Source organism: Panthera onca, chromosome A3, assembly GCF_046562875.1.
Source record: "Panthera onca isolate mPanOnc1 chromosome A3, mPanOnc1 haplotype 2, whole genome shotgun sequence".
Classification (NCBI taxonomy): Eukaryota; Metazoa; Chordata; class Mammalia; order Carnivora; family Felidae; genus Panthera; species Panthera onca.
The window spans coordinates 86339164-86362700 of NC_138341.1; the positions used below are offsets into that span (position 1 = coordinate 86339164).

Here is a 23537-nt window from a genome sequence, read left to right on the forward strand (position 1 = left end):
AAAGATACGTGAGCCTAATACGCCTTTCCTGCTTGTTTTTGCCACTGTGGTTCTTTGCATTTGACAATTACCCCTTGGATGAAGACGGCCCCTGCTTCCGGTCTGAGGCCCCAGGGGTGGCCCTACTCTCAGTTCCAGGGCATGCTGTTGTTACCTTGTGTACAAATTTCTAATGAGATTTTGGCATTGTGCCGCCCTCTCCTAGGGATGGCTTGGGATTCTGCCGGTCGCTCATTTGTATCCGCGACTTTTACAAATTAAAACACAGAAACTTCTAGACAAATGAAAACATGTTTTATTTACAAGAAAAAAGTCTGTACACTGTGTATACATAAAAATATACAAAACCAAAATAGAAAATATCAAAGGTGTTAAAATGTATACAAACACTTTTAAAATGTGACTCCTGGAAAAACCTCAGGCCTTCATTAGTTTGAAGGGTACACATTCCAGTTTAAAAATTATCATACAAAAAAATTCCCAAAGCTGTTAAAAAAGTTCACTGGTTCCCACCGGAAAAATGTCATACGTGTTTTATCTGGAGTAGAACAAGATGTGCAGCATCAGAAATGTTAGGTGTTAGCACTATCAGTGCAGTTAATTTGTGTGAAACCTACCTGGTAAGAAGACTATTTTCCACGAAGCCAATATTCACTTTTGCCCCCAACCTTGTAAAAGCCATGAGCTATATAATAAATAACCTTCTCATCAATGTTCGGCGTCACATTCTGATGAGGCCACAGTGTTCAGGGTTCTACCTGCATAGTGCCTTTTAAATATTTCTGCCATACTTTTTAACATACCCAGGATGTGTAAAATATCAGTGTGTGGGAAGACCGAATTTTTTTTTAATAGAAGGACATATAACATTTACGTTTTTCTATTAAAACACTGGTGTTTGCATAATTAAAATAAAATTGGTTGTAAAGGTTTTAGGAAAAGTTTGATGAAAAAAGACAATATAAAACCAACATGTGTGTAGATACGTATATATACAATTATATAACTATATCTACATGCACACTTTTGTAACAAAAGTAAGAACTATAGCAATGTCTTTAATTCTTTAAATTCTATCATTCCAAGCTTGTAGAGGAGTATGCTGGATTATTACGTCTTACTAAAAGGCTTCATTTATTTAAGAAAACAAGAATCAGAACTTACATTTTATCCTTGAATTCACAGAGAGATACCTTTCATTTACCAATTGTGTAAATAATGCCCAAGTGACAAGAACATGCAGAATATTTTCACAATGGAAATGTCCAGAGTATAAAAAGAAACAAGTTTGAACGCAGGCACATTTTACCTAAGCAGTTAACTTCTAAATGTAGCTGCCTTCGTCGGCTGTCACAACTGAGAAAGAGTTCTAACCTATCAGAAAGTGGGAAGTCGAATCGGATAATGTGACAGAGTATCAGAATATATTCAGAGACTATTTGGCCTGTCATGGATTTCTCGATAATTCCCTACCTCCCTCTCTGCCTCTTCCCATAGTTGAGCAGAAATGAGACCAGGTCACTCTACCTATCAGCCTTGAACATGCACTGTGTGTTGATCTCTAAGACAGGCTGGAGAGAGAACTTGAATCATGTCACTTGTGCATAAAAAATGCTTCCATCATATGCCATTACTCACGTGAGACTGATCTCACTTAATGCAGCCGAACAGGACCTAGACCTAATTAATTCAGTGGATGTACGTGTTCCTGCCCGGAAGGGTCAGCTAACAACATAAGGTATTAATCTGTTCCACTGGAAGGAACTGGCTCATAAACACGTAACAGAGCAATCCCATGGTAGTTTCAAACTGTTACTTTTATTTCCCAATTTTGAAAATGCTAACGATTATTTCAGCATTGCTTTGTCCAGACACTATGGCTACAATGACAGATTATTACTGGTGAGTTCAGGATTGATTAAATGTCTGGCTCAGAGACCTAGGGCAGGAGACACTGGAAGTGTTGTGACTGACGCAGGGCTCCTGGAGTTCTACATACAGGCAGACAAGGAAAGACCCAATAATTGGAAGATGTGCAAAAGTCCCTCACTTTTAATACATTTTATATTCATTTTAATACATGCCCTTGATGTTGCATGGTGCATATATGCAACTTTTAATTGACCACCTCTTGGCCTATGCACAAAGTTCCCGATAAAAGCAGTCTTGTTAAGGACTTGGGCTGGAGGGAAGGTCAGGTACGCAGAGCTGGCACTGGTATTCCCTGGGGACAGTGAGCTTTCAACACCTATTAAACCCCATCCTCATACCTGGTAGAGGAACTGGGGAAACTAGTCAGGGAAAATCTAGATAAAGTTGCCTTGTCATTCTTGGTCAACATTTGTTTCTTTGTGATAACAACCACCACCACCAAAGATCTCCTGAAATTATCTTCAATTGAAGATAATGGTTTCAGGTTGCACCTTAAGGATTTTATCAGTGTCCCTTCCAGAAGTGGATGGAGCATTTTAGAAGGGACAGAGCCTGGGAGAAATGTAATAGGACAGCATTTATTGTTAACTACTCCACAGAAGAGCTGTGTGTTTATTGCAGTTCAGTAAATGTAGCCTAGAAGGACTTAATCAATGTCTGGCAAAATACTACCACTTAGGACCAATTTAGCTAATACCAGATGCAGTCATCATGTTAACTGTAACTGCCTGATATTTTTGAGAGGCTAAACAATTTAAACTTTCAAACAGAAGAATGCCCAGCCATGCTATATTAATATGTGTACCACATTTTCTGAATGTTTAACAGACCCTGATTCTCAAGAGTCTTTAAGGCCATAATAAATTCAAAAATTTTAATTAAATTTCCTTTATGCTCTTCAGTCTTTCTTGTAACCTCAGTGAGACTGAAAGGACTTTTTAAAGTACACACGTTACAACAAAATGCTATTTAAAAATCTTTGAAGTGTTTTCTGAGGCTTCTGAACTTGAATATTTATATTGACCCCGATAAATTTTCCTTTAGCCAAGCTCTTATGTCACTGAAGGGGGTTGTCCTGGATAAAAAGAAGGTCAGAAGGAAATCCACCAGGAAGGCTATCAAAGGAACTTCAATGTCATGGGCATTTGAAGGCAGAGCCTGGAAGGTCCAGGGAGAACCAAGGCCACAGGAGGACTGCTCACTCACTGTGATCAGAGTTACCTCACCAGCATCCAGTCACTGAACTCCTTACTCCACATGGGGACAAAACTAAGGTCTTTCAGGAAACCAGAGAGAAAAGTGGCTTGACCATGTCTGCTCACACATAAGCTAATGTGTAGGATAAAATTATGAATCTATTTTCATAGTTCAAGAAAGAAAGTTCTAAAAATAGGCTTTTAGTGGATACCGTCATGATTAAAACTTTTCAGTTATTCCTACACTTCACTATCATAATAAGCCATAGGAGATGTCTATTACCTAACCTGATTTCTGGGGAGTTAGCCTAACCAAACAGAAGCTGTCAATTTCTATAAACCATTCTTGCTCAAGAAAGTAGTTTTGAAAGCACTCAGGAAAAAACCAATCCTGGAACAAAAAAGAAAAAAGAAAAAAAAAAACTTTCCCACAAAACTCTCTTGACATCTACACGCTTGCAAGGGAGAACAGATTTTTAATGAAAAGACGTCTTATGTGTACTGCTGAAAAATGTTTCGGTTATATAGAGAGATAGTATGTTTAATTAAAGTATTCCAAAATGTTTCTGTTTCACTACATTCATAGCAAAAAAACCTGTTTTTCAATGTATCAGTGACAAAAGCTGAGATTAAAACCAAAAGAAAACAGAACCGAATACAGTTAATGCACTGGGGTGACACCTTCCTTCCCTCTATGAGCTGTTGCCTCTCAAGCATGTAGGTATTTTCCTTCTTGTTAAAGAGCAACCTTTTCACACAATTTTACTTAATTATGTGGCTTGTGTGTTGCTGACATAAAATATATCTGTGAAAACAGGGGCAGGGTTCCTCACTGTCTGTCTGTAGGGAGAATTAGTGAAAATCCAGAACATCACTGCTAGGTTTCCAGTAGCTGATATTGACCTGAAAGAAATCCCCATGAAAGAGACAGGTGTGCATCCCCAGAAGCACAGAGTGAAGGCTCCGAAATTCTTCTAGATTGGAAGGAGCCCTTCCTCACGGAAAAGGGGGTCACAAGTGTCTTGAGTGTAACAGCGTAAGGGCTGTGAGAACTGGCAGCCGAGGAGGTACAGTGCGCAAAAGCTGGAGCTGGGAACATCCTGGTCCCGGGCCACCCTGCAGCCAGCCCAGTGATTCTGTGTCTACTTGCCAGAGTAAGAAAATACTGCAGGAAAACAAAGTGTCTCCTTTGCAGTGCTATTCCAGGAGTGGCTTTTTCTTGGACTGCTTGAGATGGATGCTTTATGGTTTTAGAAACAAAGCAAAAATTCAGTGGGCAATGGGAAATGGAACTGGGGAATATGCAACGGTTGGGGAACATGTGCATCTCTCAACATATACTGGGGATTCTGCTGTTAAACACATCTGAGTGATAATTCAGATGGTTGTCATAAACTCTAGGGTATTTAATAACGAATGAATGTACAAGGGACACATTAGGTGCTATAGATACCGTACCTTGACAAGGGTGTATAAACCATTTCATAGTATCAGGTATATCATGGAAAGAAATTTGTAGCTGAAACCAACCCTGATAAGGGGTGCCCACGGCATAAGAAAAGGCTAACATTTCTGGAGGTATAGTACCCATTCGTCACACATTTGCTTTTTCTTTCTTTTCTTTTTTTTTTTGCATCTTTCTTGAGCTTTTTCCTTTTAAACTCCATTTCTGTATTCAAAGTAGCAATAAATACTCAATGGCTTAGAAAAAGAGGAATTCTCGCGGCCACCACTAAATTACAGTCTAAAGACTGAAGACTACATTGCCTAAAATATATCTTCAAGTATTCTTCTGGGACTCAGAGTACGACAGTAGTACCTTATTGCACATGGGCTCTCAAGAGCCCCTCTTCAAGAGTGCGGACCGACGTGCCTGGGCGCAGGGCAGCGCACCGCCCGGAGCCCCGGCAAGACCACCTTCCCCTTGCGGTGCAGGTCCCCCTGGGCGCCCGTGTTCAGCCGCTGCACCAGCAGCTTCTCGTAGAGCAGCGGGTGGTACGCGCCGAGCGTGCAGGCCGCGTCGTAGTACAGCTCGTGGTAGTGGCACAGCTCTGTCTGCCGGATGGACGGGATGTATTCATACACGTGCACTTCGCTGCACATGGACATCATGATGAGGATTCCTGCCGCGGAAAGAAAGTTAGAAGCCAATGAACAACTCCCAGCAGGAGCGAGAACGTTCTGGAGTGTGGTGGACGGAATGACTGTAGCAACAGGCACTTGCCCTGGGCTCGTTTTCCTGTTACTTTTACCGTGGCAGTGTCAGAACCTCCAGCAAGTGGCCTGTTTGTGGCTCAGGGGCTGTGGGGGCCTGAGATGTGGTACTGTTATACATTCATAGGATTCATAGGATTATTGTGGGAGGCACAGTTACTGTACTTAACAAGACATAATCTAGTGAGTGAGGTTTACATTCTCCAAGTTCACGTGTTGCAGTCCACAGACAGGTTCTGTTCTCATTTGCAAGAGTGGGGCTCTTACGTTCCAAACAAACACATGTTTTAAAAAAAAAACAAGGGCTATAAAATAGCTTCTTGATTATAAAACATATGAATGGAAAGAGATGGAATTGGGAAAGAGAGTTTAAGATTCATAATATCAAAATTATCTCCCTATGTTGCAAATAGAGTGCTATCAAACCTCATCCTAGGCTAGGGGGCTTTCTTTTCCCAGCACCACCACCACCTTTGTTCACATCCTTTAAACTTCAAGCAAATATATATGCTTATGCCTTTTAGGAAAGAGGTATCCTTTATGAAAAAAAGATGGTGGTAACAGTTAGCTCCTGTTAGAGGCAATATCTATCTGCAGAGGACAGTTATATTTCTAATTAATCAACCATGAAAACCCTTACAGCCAGAGAAATTCACGCATAAGGGCCACTGGGAGAGAAGAGAGCAGGGGCCAAATGTTGTCTGGGGGTTCAGAGGAGTTGCTCAGGGAGGTGAGGCCTGCACCTATGGGGCAGCCTGGCAGACAAGGGGAGACAGGGAAGCAGGAGAAAGGGATGCTGGTCCAGAGGTGACAATGGCATCCTGTTTAGAAGCCGGTAAAGGTATGACTTGAGAGCCATGACGTAGTAGTGTGGCTGAGAGTAAAAGATATTCCTAACAGAGAGAAGGAGGTGCTTCTGTTCAAAGTCTCAAAAGCAAAACTGTTCTCAAGAGCTATGTCAAAACTTCAAGCTACTGGTCTGTTCCTCCCCTTTTCCTCCCACAACCCACTTCTTCTTCTTCCTCTTCCATGGCTGACTTGCTGCCGGGTTGTGACCCCTTCCTCGGGAAGGCCGAAGGTGACAGCGATTCAGGTGGAGCTAAGGGCAAGAACCTTCCTCCTGAAGTCACCGAGGAGAGCGGGTATCAGTACCTGAAGATACAGCACAGGCGATAATTGAGTCTCCCTCCTTCTGATAATTACTGCTCTAGGAACATTTTGTCCCCTCCTCATAAAATCATCTGTAAGGAACTCACATTGCAAATGAGAAAGCCATGTGCCCAGGGCGAACTAAATCCCCCAACTTTTTTCTGGTTACCTTACACCTGCAACAAACAATGTGTATGTTCTTCATCAGGGAGTGTCACAGGACCTGTGTCTATGGTGTTGAGAATGGCTTCAGTGTTTTCATTTTTCAAAAATATGTATTTTTTTAATGTTTACTTTTAAGAGAGAGAGAGAGAGAGAGAGAGAGAGAGAGAGAGACAGACAGGATCCGAAGTGGGCTCTACACTGAGAGCACAGAGCCAGATGTGGGGCTCAAACTCACGAACCACAAGACCGTGACCTGAGCAGAAGTTAGATGCTTAACTGACTGACCACCCAGGTGCTCCAGCTTCAGTGTTTTAATCAGGAGCTATGGAACAAGTTCTTGAACTACAACACCTGGAAGCTGGCTGCTTTCCCTCCCCTGGGCATGATACGTGGCTATGCCAGCTTTGCACAAGGAACTGCATTGAAGGGTCCTGGCATCCCTCGCATACCTAGATGCCTTTCATTAATACAATTATGACAATTACTTTCCTGCAGATGGCAGTGAAGAGCCTTTGAGGGTGTCTTGCACAAAGGCATCTCGAAAACTAGCAATGGAACTGGACCAGTCTCCGTTTACCTGGGTTGTGTTGTCAGCCAGTAAAAGAAACTCCTCCCTGAGGGCTGTAGTCAAATGTGTACGAGTTGCCACTTTTGCAACTCTGGTCATTAGAGTATTAGAGTGGATAGCTTTCAGAAGTTAATCTCATAGTTAAATATCTTAGCCACGTTATTGGCTCCTCTCCTAAAGCAGTTCTCAAACTTCAGCATGAAAAAGAATGACCAGGGCAGCATGCTAAATGTCAGTTCCTGAGACTTGTTCCCATTTCCAGAGATCTGAGTGCCACTAGTGTATGTTGGGATCCAGGAAACTGCATTTTTAAAAAAATTTCCTCATGGCACAAAAACAGACACTCAGATCAATGGAACAGAATAGCGAACCCAGAAATGGACCCACAAACTTATGGCCAACTAATCTTTGACAAAGCAGGAAAGAATATCCAATGGAATAAAGACAGTCTCTTCAGCAAGTGGTGCTGGGAAAACTGGACAGCAACATGCAGAAGAATGAACCTGGACCATTTTCTTACACCATACACAAAAATAAACTCAAAATGGATGAAAGACCTAAACATAAGACAGAAAGTCATCAAATTCCTGAGGAGAAAGCAGGCAAAAATCTCCTTGATCTTGGCTGCAGCAGCTTCTTACTCAACATGTCTCCAGAGGCAAAGGAAACAAAAGCAAAAATGAACTACTGGGACCTCATCAAAATAAAAAGCTTCTGCACAGTGAAGGAAACAATCAGCAAAACTAAAAGGCAGCCGACAGAATGGGAGAAGATATTTGCAAATGACATATCAGATAAAGGGTTAGTATCCAAAATCTATAAAGAACTTATCAAACTCAACACCCAAAAAACAAATCATCCAGTGAAGAAATGGGCAAAAGACATGAATAGACACTTCTCCAAAGAAGACATCCAGACGGCCAACTGACACATGAAAGAATGCTCAACAGCACTCAACATCAGGGAAATACAAATCAAAACCACAATGAGATACCACCTTACACCTGTCAGAATGGCTAACATTAACAACTCAGGCAACAACAGGTGTTGGCGAGGATGCGGAGAAAGAGGATCTCTTTTGCATTGTTGGTAGCTACACACACACACACACACACACACACACACACACACACACACACACACTGGAGTATACTCAGCAATCAAAAAGAATGAAATCTTGCCATTTGCAATTATGTGGATGGAACTGGAGGGTATTATGCTAAGCAAAATTAGTCAGAGGAAGACAAATATCATATGACTTTACTCATATGAGGACTTTAAGAGGCAAAACAGATGAACATAAGGGAAGGGAAAGAAAAATAATATAAAAACAGGGAGGGGGACAAAACATAAAAGACTCTTAAGTATGGAGAACAAATAGAGGGGTTGTGGGAGGGGGGAATGGGCTAAATGGGTAAGGGGCATTAAGGAATCTACTCCTGGAACCACTGTTGCACTATATGCTAACTAATTTGGATGTAAATTAAAATAAAATTAAATTAAAAAAATTTCTTTAAAGTTCATTTATTTTTGAGAGCAGGGGGGGAACACGTGGAGGGGCAGAGAGAGGGAGACAGAGGATCTGAAGCAGGCTCTGCACTGACAGTAGAGTCTGACGTGGGGCTCAAACTCATGAACTGTAAGATCATGACCTGAGATGAAGTCAGACACTTAACCAACTGAGCCACCCAGGAGCTCCAGGAAACTGAATTTTTAATAAACATTCCTAAACTATGTGTGGCAAAAGGCTGTTAAAAAAAAAGTCCAATCTATCACAGACCATTACTTCTACAAAATACAGTACAATGATTTACTAGAAAAATTATCACATATTTGGATGCCATGCTATGTCAAGTTACTACAGAAGTTTCTAAATACTGTCAATTTCTACGATGATCTACTTGTAGACCAATGACTAATGTTTCTGGACCAATGCCGGTCTGCCTACAATGCATTGATGGCCATTCTTTGAGGATTATGTTGGTCTAACACACATATTCTTTGAAAAGGTCTGCTGTCAGGGATGCCCATCCTGTCTCATTAGTAGCTAGACATTCCACATATTAGATTAAATCTAGAGTTGAGTTTGCTACCCACACCCAAGTAAGAAGATCCTTGGGTGGTTTCTCAAGTACTTCCTATTGTCTTCAGCTCAAAGAGCATCTACTAACATGTTTGAATCAGATTATTTTTTTTCTCTAGGAAGTTTCCCAGAGAAAATTTTTACTCTTGCTGCTAGTTATTACATTTTAAATCATGCATTTGCTAGGTATACAATATAGATTTTGTCAGAAGACTGGGCAAGAAGTTTTGGTTTCCCTGCAAGTAAATAGGTACGTTTTAGCACTTTCATATAAAAATACTTTATATTTAAAAATAACTTCTAGGGGTACCTGGATGGCTCAGTCAGTTAAGTGTTCAGTTTCAGCTCAGGTCATGATCTCATGGTTCATGAGTTTGAGCCCCACATAGGGTTCTCTGTTGTAAGCCCAGAGCCCACTTTGGATCCTCTGTCTCCCTCTCTTTCTGCCCGTCCCACCCCTATCAAAAATAAACTTAAAAAAAAAAATTAAAAACAATTAAATGACTTCTAGAGCTTCAGAAATGCAGAAACTTGGTTCTTCATTTTAGACAAAATGAAGGTGTGTGGAGGTTAAGAAAGTGTGGGTTCTTGCTTTGAGTTACCTGCACAATTCCTCCTGATCTTTCCTTACCTGATACAGACTTACAGGAGCAATTATCCAGCCCAATGTGTACTCATACGAACTTGTGGCTTTCTAGAACCATGAGCTGAGAGCATCGTAAAACTTAAACAATAGCAGAATCTGCCTTAAGTGTTTAAATGTCAGCCAGCTATAGCACTGACATCACAACTGGTATGGCAATACCTTCAAAAGGAAGGGGAAAAGCAATTTACAATTTGTTGGCTACACGTGAAAGGTGGACAAGATTTATGGCACCAAAGCTGGAGAATATTTTTATTATTTAAAAGTTTTTTTCAGACAGCATGGTCAATTCATTTGGCATATGCATACTCCACTTTTCGATTTATTAGGGCCATGATTACACACAGATGGGAGTTTAGATTCTGACTCTCTCATATAATAAATACTAAAAATCATTACTGTTAAATGTGGTCAAATATACACAATAGTTATGCTAACAGTTGAGTACTTAGCCATAAACAAATTCTAAAGATGAAATTTCTTCTTGTTTTGCAAAAAGGAGCTAGGTAGACATCAATATTTGGAGTTATATAATAGCCCCGGCACAGTTCTCAGTACGCGTGTTAGGGAACAGGGGATGTGGGTGTAGACACTGCAGGGAGGCAGGGCTGGGACGGGGCTAGGAAAGATCAAAGGCTTCACATTCTGCCAGAGGCCTCTTCAGTTAAATCCAACATTTATTAAACTGGGCACAGTGCTAATCATTGGGGATTAAGAGAAAGTTTCTTTAAGAAAAGAAAGTTAAAGAACTAACCTTTAAATATAAAAACAGGTAGCAAGCCCATAACTGGCAATTCTTTGGATGACTTGGAGAAAGAGTCTTACGTGATGCACTGAGAAAGAATGTTTGAGTACTACCACCAGCATTGCCTCTCAAGTGTTGTGACGCTGAGCCCTACTGTTCACAAACAATGTAAATACCAACAACACGTGGTTCTCCTCTGAATTACCACCAATAAAGTGCCACATTGAGAGCTCCCAACTCACCCCCTCCCCAGGTTTGCTGATTCACTAGGAGGACCCACAGGACCCAGTATATAGTGCTACTCTGCTATGATGTATTAAAGCAAAAGGATACAAGGTAAAAACAGCAAAAGTAGAAGTTACGTGGGCCAAACTCCAGGAAAAAACTAAGGCCAAGTTTCCACTCCCAGTGGAGTCACACAGGGTTTGCTTCATACCCCTAGCAACACATGTGAAATGCTGCCAATCAGGGAAGCTATTGAGAGAGTTGGTGCTCAAGGTTTTAACTGGGAACTGGTCATGCAGGCAGTCTCTGCCTGGCACATAGCAAAATTCCAGACTCCCAGAATGAAAGCAGGTGTTCAGCATAAACCATAGTGCTTGCGTGAACAGTCTAGGCAAGGTGAATTACTCTTATTAGTTTCGAGGTTGGGAACCTTCCCAAATCAAAGCTCCCAGATGCCAGCCAAGGGCCAGCTTTGCAGGCATGCCTTCCTAAATATCAGCAGTCAGGCCTGTCAGGTTAAATCTTTTCTGCAAAGATACCATACATGGATAAATTCACAGTATCATGTTACTTCATAATCAATTCCCCATGCCAGAATTCACATGGCAAATTCACATCTGGTTATGCTAAAAATGTTTTTAGTATTTTTTTCATTTCCTTTCTTAGGACTGCTCAGGATCACCTAAAAATCAAAAAGGATACAAATAATTTAATACTAGGCTATTCAGTAAAGAATTTTTTAAAAATCACTTAAACTTTTATGTTAAGTATTTTGTTTATGGACTACCAAAAAGTAACTGCTTTCATCACTAATAAAATTTTACTGCTTTCACCCAGCATTCAAAGAAGAATCAATACCAATCCTTCTCAAACTCTTCAAAAAACACAGAGGAGATGGGAACATTTCCAAATTCATTTTATGAGGCCAGCATTACACAGATACCAAAAACAGAAAAGGACACCACAAAAAAAGAAAATTACCAGCCAATATCCCTGATGAGCACAGATGCAAACATACTCAACAAAATATCAACAAACCAAATTCAGCAACACATTAAAAGGATCATACACCACAATCAAGTGGGATCTGTTCCAGGGATGTAAGGATGGTCCAGCTTCTGTAAATCAATCAATGTGATAGACCCACATTAACAAAATGAAGGAGAAAAATCATATGATCATATCAGTAGATGCAGAAAAGCATTTGACAAAACTCAACACTCATTTATGATAAAAGTTCTCGACAAAGTGGGTTTAGAGGAACTGTACCCCAACATAATAAAGGCCATACCTGAACAGCCCTCAGCTAACATCATACCCAATGATGAAAAGCTGAAAGTTTTCCCTCTCAGATCAAGAACAAGACAAGGATATCCACTTGTGCCACTTTATCCAACATAGTATTGAAATTCCTAGCCAGAACAATTAGGCAAGACAAAGAAAAAAAAAGCATTCAAAGTTAGAAGGATAGAAGGAGAGAAAAGGAAGAAGTAAAACTGTCACTCTACAGATGACATGACACTATATATAGAAAACTCTGAAAACTAGCCCAAAAGCTGTTAGAACTAATAAATGGATTCAGCAAAGCTGAAGGATAGAAAATCAATGTACAAAAATCTGTTTTGCTTTTCTACACTAATAACAGACTATCAGAAAGAAAAATTAAGGTAACAATCCCATTTACAATTGCACTATAAAGAATAAAATATCTGGGAATAAACTTAACTAAGGAGGTGAAAGATCTGCACACTGAAAACTGTAGGATACTGATGAAAGAAACTGAAGAAAACACAAAAAAATGGAAAGATATTCCATGCTCATGGACTGGAAGAATTAATATTGTTAAAATATCCATATTATCCACAGCAATCTACAAATTCATTGCAGTCCCTATCAGAATCCCAATGGCATTTTTCCCCTACAGAAATAGAACAAACAATTTTAAAATCTGTATGGAACCACAAAAAAACCCCAAATAGTCAAAGCAATCTTGAAAAAGAACAAAGCTGAAGGCATTACCATCCCTGATTTCAAACTATGTTACAAAGGTACAGTAATCAGGACAGTATGGTACTGGCATAAAAACAGACACATAGCTCAATGGAACAGAATACAGAGCCCAGAAATAAACCCACACACATATATGGTCAATTAATTTCCAACAAAAGAGCCAAGAGCGTACAATGGGGAAAGGACAGTCTCTTCAATAAATGGCACTGGGAAAACTGGACAGCAACACACAAAAAATGAAATCGGACTGCTATCTTATACCATACACAAAAAATAACTCATAATAGATATAATACTTGAACTGTAACCATGAAACTCCTAGAAGAACACATAGATATTAAGCTCCTAAACATGGATCTTGGCAATGAGTTTTTGGATTTGCCACAAACACAAAGGCAAAAAGAAAAACGAAAAGAAGAAAAAAACAAACAAAAAGAAACAAGTAGGACTATGTCAAACTAAAAACTTCAAAGCAAAGGAAACCATCAACAAAATGAAAAGATAGCCTACTGAATAGAAAATATTTGCAAATCATATATCTGAAAAAGGGTGAATATCCAAAACATATAAAGAACACAGGCAAAAAAAAAACCCCAAAACAAAACAACAACAACAAAAAACCCAACAATCCATTTAAAAAATGGGTGGAAGACTGAATGGATAGATTTCCAAAGAAAACATAAAGATGACCAACAGGTAAATGAAAAGATGCACAAAATCACTAATTATCAGGGAAATGGAAATCAAAACCACAAGGAGATATTACATCACACCTCTCAGAATGGCTATCATGAAAACAATAAGAAATAACAAGTTTTGGCAAGGATGTGGAGGAAAAGAAACCCTAGTGCAGTGTTGGCGGTATTGTAAATTGGTACAGCCACTGTGGAAAACAGTATGGAGGTTCCTCAGAAAATTAAAAATAGAAATTACCGTATCACTCAGTAATACCACTTCTCAGTATTTATCCAAAGAAAACAAAGCCACCTGGAAAGATATCTGCACCCTTATGTTACTGAAGCACAATGTTCACAATAGCTAAGATACAGAAACAACCTGAGTCCATTGCTGGACTCTGTTTCTCCTAACAAAGAATTCTTGAAGGCATTGATAAGTGAAGTAAGTTAGAAGGTGTTATGCTAAGTGAAGTAAGTTAGACAGAGAAAGACAAATGCCTTATGATATCATTTATATGTGGGATAAAAAAAAGCCCAAGGAACAAAAAAATACCCTTATAGATACAGAAAGCAGATTGGTGGCTGCCAGTGGTGAGGGGTGGGCAAAACAGGTGAAGGGGGTCAAAAGGTACAAACTTCCAGCTATAAAATAAGTATGTCATGGGATATAACATATGGCATTGAGACTATAGTTAACAACACTGTATTGCATATTGGAAAGTTGCTAAGAGAGTCCATCTTAAAAGTTCTCATCACAAGAAAGAAAACTCTGTAAACCACATATGGTGACAGATGTTAATTAAACTTATTGTGGTGATCATTTGGCAACAGACACAAATATCAAATCATCATGCTGTACATCTGAAACTAATATAATATTGTACATCAATTAAGCCTCAATGAAAATTTCCTGCTCCTGACACGAAGCCAGACTTTTAGATAGGCAGATCAATATTTAGACACATTTTAATGTATTTTCCTAAGCCAATCAGATGGGCACGTGGCCAGCTTTTTAAAATCTGTAAATATAATTCAATTAACATTCAGTTTCTTTGGCCAGTTTTTACAAACGAGTCCATACTAGGGATTCATTTAAAGGGGAAAAAAAAAGTGCACATTTTTCTGGGCAATCATGACTCAAGAAGCATTCATTTGCCAAATTACATGTCTTTAAGTACTGTATAATGCAATGTAATTATCAAACCAATTAAAAAGCATTTCAACTGGTCTTAATAAAATGTCACATTATCTGACTCAGCATACTAACAGTAGATACACTTATTTATTTGCTCCAAAGCCAGGATACAAAGCAAAGTACAACCCATGTTCAGAGTACCACAAATTCTAAATCAGTGAGGCTTCCTCTGTAAAATTCTACTTTGAGTGTCTAGCTGTAGTTGATGTGTTTTCAGATCAGGTATAGTGTATTCATGTATTTTAATTGTGATTAAAATTATCTTGCTTTCACCTGAAGTATTCAAAGTAACGTCCAAAATTGTTCAGAATGACAGAATTTTCTCCTTGATGAATGGATCCTTTTAACACATGGCAAAATAAACTATGGATATAAACAACACAATGCAAGTGACAGAAAAAAACGCTGGCTTACATCAATTCCAGTTAACACTTGAACATAATTCATATGTGAGGTAAATTAGGAATTTCTGAGCATGACCAACACCACACTGCAAACCAGATTTCTGAATACATGGTCCGAGTGCAAGAAAATCCGAGTGTATGGAATAGGCCAGTCTCATAGGAATCTAGCACCCCTGTCTGGTTTCCCCATAAATTCATCATAAAATAGAAAATTATGAAAATTATACTTAAGATTATTTAAAAAAATTAATGTTTATTTATTCTTGAGAGGGGGGAGGGGGCACGCAAGCAGGGAAGGTGCAGAGAGAGAGGATGACACAGAATCCGAAGCAGGTTCCAGCCTCTGAGCTATCAACACAGGGCCCAACATGGGGCTTGAACTCACAAACCATGAGATTATGATCTGAGCTGAAGTTGGATGCTTAACCGACTGAGCCATCCAGGTGCCCCTATGCTTAAGATTATTTGGGAGCAAAAGTGAGTCTTCAAGTAAGACTTCCAGAAAATATTTGTAATTAAAAGGTGGTTTGGAGATCTGAACTTGATGTAGCAAAATAATAGTTTAAGAAGCATCCACCTCATTAGATAAAATCATATAATGCAAGAATGATACCGGAAAGGCCAATTATTAGCTGATTTGTATTTATTTCATGGTAACACACATTCAGAATTCATTATTTACAGGGAAATGCAAAGGTATTCCTAATCAATATAATTCTGACATGTTTTACATAATCATAAATATGGATGCTAAGTGGCTTCTTATTTTGTGTTAAACATCTGAGTTTGGATGATGTATTGGAAAATTAGAATCCTCCCCCCTCAAAAGCAATACAACATGGAAAAGAAAGTTATGACTTGTTTTTAAGCCTATTATTCTTGTGCATAGTTAAAGTGCCTGAAATTATAGTGTCTGCATTTATGAATTCCAGAAATATTAGTTATAATACAATCAGTACTGGCTACTGCCTCTTAAAAAGTGGCAGGAGGTGTTGCTGGTTTCTACAATAAAAATACCGTCAGTTGCTCAATTCCGGATTAAAGTAGAGAGTCTTATCTCTGTGCTGCTGGTTGGGATGTGTGCTACCAGGCCTGTCTGCCTGCTGGTACTTAGGCTATGCGCCATGGATGGCGAAGCTATTGCCTCCCGGCCTGGCTGGATGCCCTACTGCATGTAGATGACAAACCAATCCAGACATGCTTTATGACCCCAGGTGAGTTCACTGACCTTGTATAAAAATATCGGTCTTTATGAGAACAAAATGGAAGCCGTGAGACTCCAAGTAAATTATTCCTTATCCTCAGTCAGGCTATGGTACAGTCAAAACGACTTCAAAGTACCAAATAACAAGATAAATCTCTAGTATCCAACTAGTGATGAAAGAGAAATGCTACTCATATGCGCACAAATCACTCCCCAGTGGGTTCAGGGTAAGGAACCTAATAAAATAAAAAAGTTGCTCCAAAGAAACAAGTCTTTATGGATCATCAAAATTACCTTGATCCACATTACTTTCTTTTAATTTAAAAAATGCATGTGCCATCCAAGAGGTATAGGAATCCCTTTACTGCTTCTCTGGAGAAGGGGATGGTACATGTAATACATTTCCAGTGTATCTACTAGTGTGCCTCTTTCTGGGAACTGTAAGGACAAATATGGTCTGATCAGAAATTCAAAGAAAAAGCATTATGTCAACACTTACCAACAGTCACCTACATGACATGTCATACACAGCTTTTGCCTGGCACTAATACCCTTGGGAATTTATCTTAAGGAAATGGTTTACAAGAAAGAAAAGTTTATGTATGCACATACAGAATAAACTATAGTACTATTCATACAGAGATAGTAATGACGCATCAATAAATTGATGATATCAAATACTTTGAAACAACTTAAATACTCAACAGCTAAAGAAAGGCCTAATTTATGATATTCCTATTTGATGGACTGATATGGCCTCTGTAATATCAAAGGGAACAAGTCTATTTTTTATTATGTTTTTATATTTGCCAATATGGTCTTATTTGACTAAGCATAAAGTTTTAGATGGAAACATCACAATAATAGTAAAGAGCAAATATTGGCTATTGTGCTAAGCATATGATGATTCAAACATTATGGTAGTACTGGTATCTTCAGTTTCCAGTTTAAAGAACTGAGGTTTGGAGGTTTAGAGTAACTTGCTCTCAAGATCATATATCTAGTTGACAGGTAGAACCAAAGTTTGATTCTGGTCTCTGCAAAACCCAAGGTCTTAACCACAGCACATGCATATAGTGTGTTATGGGAGGAAGTGGGCATCCTTCTAGATGTGAGAGAAGCTCTATCAGAGGGGAGAGTCTATAAGGAGACAAGAATCAGAACTTCCAATTCATTTTTTCATGCCTTCACTCATTCAGCAAACATTTACCATGCACCTGTTGTGTGGTGCCATACATTGAGGGAAGCCCCTTCATTACAACCACATTAAGAAAACCCAACCCTAGATGTGGTTGCCATTTGGAAGAGCATAGACTAAAACAATCAGATGGCAGTATGCGAGGTGGTGGTGGGGTTACTGGGTGCTTCAAAAAAAATGTTTAAAGGGGCGCCTGGGTGGCTTGGTCGGTTAAGCGTCCGACTTCGGCTCGGGTCATGATCTCACGGTCCGTGAGTTCGAGCCCCGCGTCGGGCTCTGTGCTGGCAGCTCGGAGCCTGGAGCCTGTTTCGGATTCTGTGTCTCCCTCTCTCTCTGCCCCTCCCCTGTTCATGCTCTGTCTCTCTCTGTCTCAAAAATAAATAAAAACATTTAAAAAATTTTAAAAAAAAGTTTAAATATTTAGTTACAATGCTATTTTCCCCTTTGCAAAGGAGACTCTTCAAAAATGTTACAAGGAGCCCTCAACAAATACAAAAAGATCGAGATCCTATTGTGCATATTTTCAATGCCATGAAACTTGAAATCAACCACAAGAAAACATTTGGAAAGGTAACAAATACTTTGAGACTAAAGAACATCCTACTAAAGAATGAATGGGCTAACCAAGAAGTTGAAGAGGAAATTAAAAAGTTCATGGAAGCCAATGAAAGTGGTAACACCATAACCCAAAACCTCTGGGACATAGGAAAGGCAGTCATAAGAGGAAAGTAAATAGAAATCTAAGCCTTCCTAAAGAAGGAAGAAAGATCTCAGATACACAACCTAACCTTACACCTTAAAGAGCTGGAAAAAGAACAGCAAATAAAATTCCAAACCAGCAGAAGACAAGAAACAATAAAGATTAGAGCTGAAATTAATGCTATCGGAACCAAAACAAAAAACAAAAAACAAAACAAAACAAAACAAAAAAACAGTAGAACAGATCAATGAAACCAGAAGCTGTTTCTTCGAAAGAATTAACAAAATTGATAAACCACTAGCCAGATTGATCAAAAAGAAAAAAAAGGACCCAAATAAAGAAAATCAAGAATGAAAGAGGAGAGACCACAACCAACACAGCAGAAATAAAAACAATAATAAGAGAATATTATGAGCAATTGTATGTCAATAAAATGGGCAATCTGGAAGAAATGGACTAATTCCTAGACACATATACACTACCAAAACTGAAACAAGAAGAAATAGAAGATTTGAACAGACCCATAACCAATAAAGATATCGAATAAGTAATCAAAAATCTCCCCCAAAACAAGAGTCCAGGGCCAGATGGCTTTCCAGAGGAATTGTACCAAACATTTAAGGAGAGTTACCACCTCTTCTCTTGAAGCTGTTCCAAAAAATAGAAATGGAAGGAAAAATTCCAAACCCTTTCTATGAAGCCAGCATTACCTTGATTCCAAAACCAGACAGAGACCCCACTAAAAAGGAGAACTATAGACCAATTTCCCTGATAAACATGGATGCAAAAATCCTCAACAAGATATTAACCAACTGGCTCCAGCAATACATTAAAAAAAATATTCACCATGACCAAGTGGGATTTATACCTGGGATGCAGGGCTGCTTCAATATCCAGAAAACAATCAATGTGATTCATCACATCAATAAAGAAAGGACAAGAACCATATGATCCTCTCAATAGATGCAGAGAAAGCATTTAACAAAATACAGCATCCTTTCTTGATAAAAACCCTCAAGAAAGTCAGGATAAAAGGATCATACCTCAAGATCATAAAAGCCATATATGAAAGACCCAACACTAATATCATCCTCAGTGGGGAAAAACTGAGAGCTTTCCCCCTAAGGTCAGGAATAAGGCAGGGATGTCCACTCTCGCCACTGTTATTCAACATAGTACTGGAAGTCTTAGCCTCTGCAATCAGACAAAGAAATAAAAGGCATCCAAATTGGCCAGGAGGAGGTCAAACTTTCACTCTTCGCAGATGACATGATACTCTATATGGAAAACCCAAAAGATTCCACCAAAAAACAGCTAGAACTGATTCATGAATTCAGCAGAGTCACAGGATGTAAAATCAATGCACAGAAATCAGTTGCATTCCTATACACCAACAATGAAGCAACAGAAAGAGAAATCAAGGAATCGATCCCATTTACAATTGCACCAAAATCCATAAAATACCTAGGAATAAATCTAACTAAAGAGGTGAAAAATCTATACGCTGAAAACTATAGAAAGCTTATGAAAGAAATTGAAGAATACACAAAAAATGGAAAAAGATTCCATGCTCCTGGATAGGAAGAACAAATATTGTTAAAATGTCGATACTACCCAAAGCAATCTACATATTCAATGCAATCCCTATCAAAATAACACCAGCATTCTTCACAGAGCTAGAACAAATAATCCTAAAATTTGTATGGAGCCAGAAAAGACCCCGAATAGCCAAAGCAATTTTGAAAAAGAAAACCAAAGCAGGAGGCATTACAATCCCAGACTTCAAGCTATACTACAAAGCTCTGATCATCAAGACTGATCATCAAGACAGTATGGTACTGGCACAAGAACAGACACTCAGATCAATGGAACAGAATAGCGAACCCAGAAATGGACCCACAAACTTATGGCCAACTAATCTTTGACAAAGCAGGAAAGAATATCCAATGGAATAAAGACAGTCTCTTCAGCAAGTGGTGCTGGGAAAACTGGACAGTGACATTCAGAAGAATGAACCTGGACCATTTTCTTACACCATACACAAAAATAAACTCAAAATGGATGAAAGACCTAAACATAAGACAGAAAGTCATCAAATTCCTGAGGAGAAAGCAAGCAAAAATCTCCTTGATCTTGGCTGCAGCAGCTTCTTACTCAACATGTCTCCGGAGGCAAAGGAAACAGAAGCAAAAATGAACTACTGGGACCTCATCAAAATAAAAAGCTTATGCACAGCGAAGGAAACAATCAGCAAAACTAAAAGGCAACCGACAGTATGGGAGAAGATATTTGCAAATGACATATCAGATAAAGGGTTAGTATCCAAAATCTATAAAGAACTTATCAAACTCAACACCCAAAAAACAAATCATCCAGTGAAGAAATGGGCAAAAGACATGAATAGACACTTCTCCAAAGAAGACATCCAGACGGCCAACTGACACATGAAAGAATGCTCAACAGCACTCATCATCAGGGAAATACAAATCAAAACCACAATGAGATACCACCTTACACCTGTCAGAATGGCTAACATTAACAACTCAGGCAACAACAGGTGTTGGCGAGGATGCGGAGAAAGAGGATCTCTTTTGCATTGTTGGTGGCAATGCAAGCTGGTGTAGCCACTCTGGAAAACGGTGTGGAGGTTCCTCAAAAAACTAAAAATAGAACTACCCTATGACCCAGCAACTGCACTACTAGGCATTTATCCAAGGGATACAGGTGTGCTGTTTCGAAGGGACACATGCACCCCCATGTTTATAGCAGCACTATCAACAATAGCCAAAGTATGGAAAGAGCCCAAATGTCCATCGATAGATGAATGGATAAAGAAGATGTGGTATATATGTATATATGTATACACACACACACACACATATACACACAATGGAATATTACTTGGCAATCAAAAAGAACGAAATCTTGCCCTTTGCAACTATGTGGATGGAACTGGAGGGTATTACGCTAAGCGAAGTTAATCAGTCAGAAAAAGACAAATATCATATGACTTCACTCATATGAGGACTTTAAGAGACAAAACAGATGAACATAAGGGAAGGGAAGCAAAAATAATATAAAAACAGGGAAGGGGACAAAACATAAGAGATTCTTAAATATGGAGAACAAACAGAGGGTTACCGGAGGGGTTGTGGGAGTGGAGATGGGCTAAATGGGTAAGGGGCATTAAGGAATCTACTCCTGAAACCACCATTGCACTATATGCTAACTAATTTGGATGTAAGTTAAAAAAATAATTAAAAAAAAAAAAGAAACCAAGAAGTTAAAAAAAAATAATGAAATAGACATTATTCTTATTCTTGAAAAATCTTATTTTTATTATTTATTATTTGAAGTTAATTTTTAGAAATATTCTCCTGACTTTTTCTGAATGTACTTATTTACTTTATTAATACAACTAGCTATTCTAATAACAATTAAACCATGTTTTAATTATTTAAACTAAAAAAAAAATGTTACAAAGAAAAATCTTATAAAGCAACAGAATCAGTCTCTCCCTTAAGGTTTGGTCAAAGCTTTGGACCAGTATCTATGTTGGGATAAATAATCTCTAAATCTCCTTCGACTTACATATGTTAATAATGAGCTCTCTTAAAAAGTCAGGTTTTCATTAATTTTCACATAATGACCTTGTTAACAAAAGTCAGAATATATTCACACAGTTATATTACAATATTTTGAAAGATAGGGGCACCTGGATGGCTCAGTCGGTTGAGCGTCTGGCTTCGGCTCAGGTCATGACCTCATGGTTTGTGAGTTCTAGCCCCACATCGGGCTCTGTGCTGACAGCTCAGAGCCTGGAGCCTGTTTCGGATTCTGTGTCTCCCTCTCTCTCTGCCCTTCCCCCGCTTGCACTCTGTCTCTCTCTCTCTCTCTCAAAAATAAATAAAAAATTAAAAAAAATTTTAAAAATATTTTGAGAGACAATTATCACTAATCAACATACAACTTTGAATTAGGTTTCATGTTTAATTGCAGTGAATATTCATCTCTTTAGGAGTGATTCTTCAAAATATTTTGTTTGGTAGAGTAGTTTGGTAATAACATGGGTTCGATTGTTTTAAAAAAAAGGGGGAAAACATAGTTCAAAAATGTTCATTTAGAAATCTGAGAGGACCACCTTCAGTACACATTATAGATATTAAATCTTTAATAAGTATCTTAGTAATATTAAAGCTTGTAATGAAAGTATAGTTTAATTCACTTGATATTAGTATGCATTTACATTTTGTCAATATTATAAAAATTGTTCACATATGTTCTTTAAGTCAGTTTTATTACAAAGAAAGCAAACTGAAGTTATTAGCTTTGATAAGTCCTTTATGTATGTGAATTAGAAACTTCTGGAATGTTTTGGGGGCGCCTGGGTGGCTCAGTTGGTTAAGCGTCCAACCTTGGCTCAGGTAGTGATGTCATGTTTCATGGGTTCGAGCCCTGATTCAGGCCCTGTGCTGACAGTTCAGACCTGTGTCTCCTTCTCCACCCCTCCCCTGCTCGTGCTCCGTCTCTCAAAAATAAATAAATATAAAAAAAAAAAATTAAAGAGAAACTTCTGGAATGTTTTTCCAGTGAAGAGGCTCTCAGAGTTTGTTTTCTTCAATGGTAGGTCAATGTGTTCCTTAAATCCTACAACTCCCTGCTCTTTCTTTATAATCAGAAAAGGCAGTTCCTATTACTGTAAACAGAACAAGAAGAATTTATTCAGATGCAAGTTAAATATTTGTGCCTGAATCTGATGTTACTAGGACATCTTGCCCAAAAGGAAACTTCTCCATAGGAGCTGATAATACGCAGATCCCACAGAACCCAGGAAAAAGTACAGTGCCTATTTGGGTATTGTGATCAGACATTGATGCAGCAATATTTCCAACCCTGTTCTAAGGAACATTCAGAATGGTGCAGTGGACAGAAGTTACTTCTAGACCCTTCTTCCCTTCAACATGGTAGTTTTCCCCTTATCTGTAGGTTCAGTTACCCACGGTCACCTGCAGTCAGAAAGCAGATGCTTCTCCTTCTGATAGGTCATCAGAAGCTCAGTGGTGGCCAAATGCCACATCCCAATGCGCATGTCATTCACCTTATGTCATCTCATCAAATGGGCATTTTATCACCTCACACCATCAGAAGAAGGGTAAGCACATTGCAATAGCAGTTTGAGAGAAAGACTGTATTCATATAACTTTTATCATAATATATTGTTATAACCCA

General features: G+C 38.8%; 1 protein-coding gene across 3 annotated transcripts in view; it reads right to left on the minus strand.

Annotated features, from left to right (window-relative positions):
- Window positions 1-272: 272 nt before the first annotated feature.
- Window positions 273-23537, minus strand: part of ST6GAL2 (ST6 beta-galactoside alpha-2,6-sialyltransferase 2) — an 85134-nt gene continuing 61869 nt past the window's right edge. For all 3 annotated transcript variants that reach the window (XM_060610107.3, XM_060610102.3, XM_060610092.3), the window contains exon 6: window positions 273-5251. In XM_060610107.3, the coding sequence (XP_060466090.3) occupies window positions 4980-5251 (272 nt within the window). In that variant the 3' untranslated portion in view covers window positions 273-4979. The remainder of the gene's footprint in view (window positions 5252-23537) is intronic.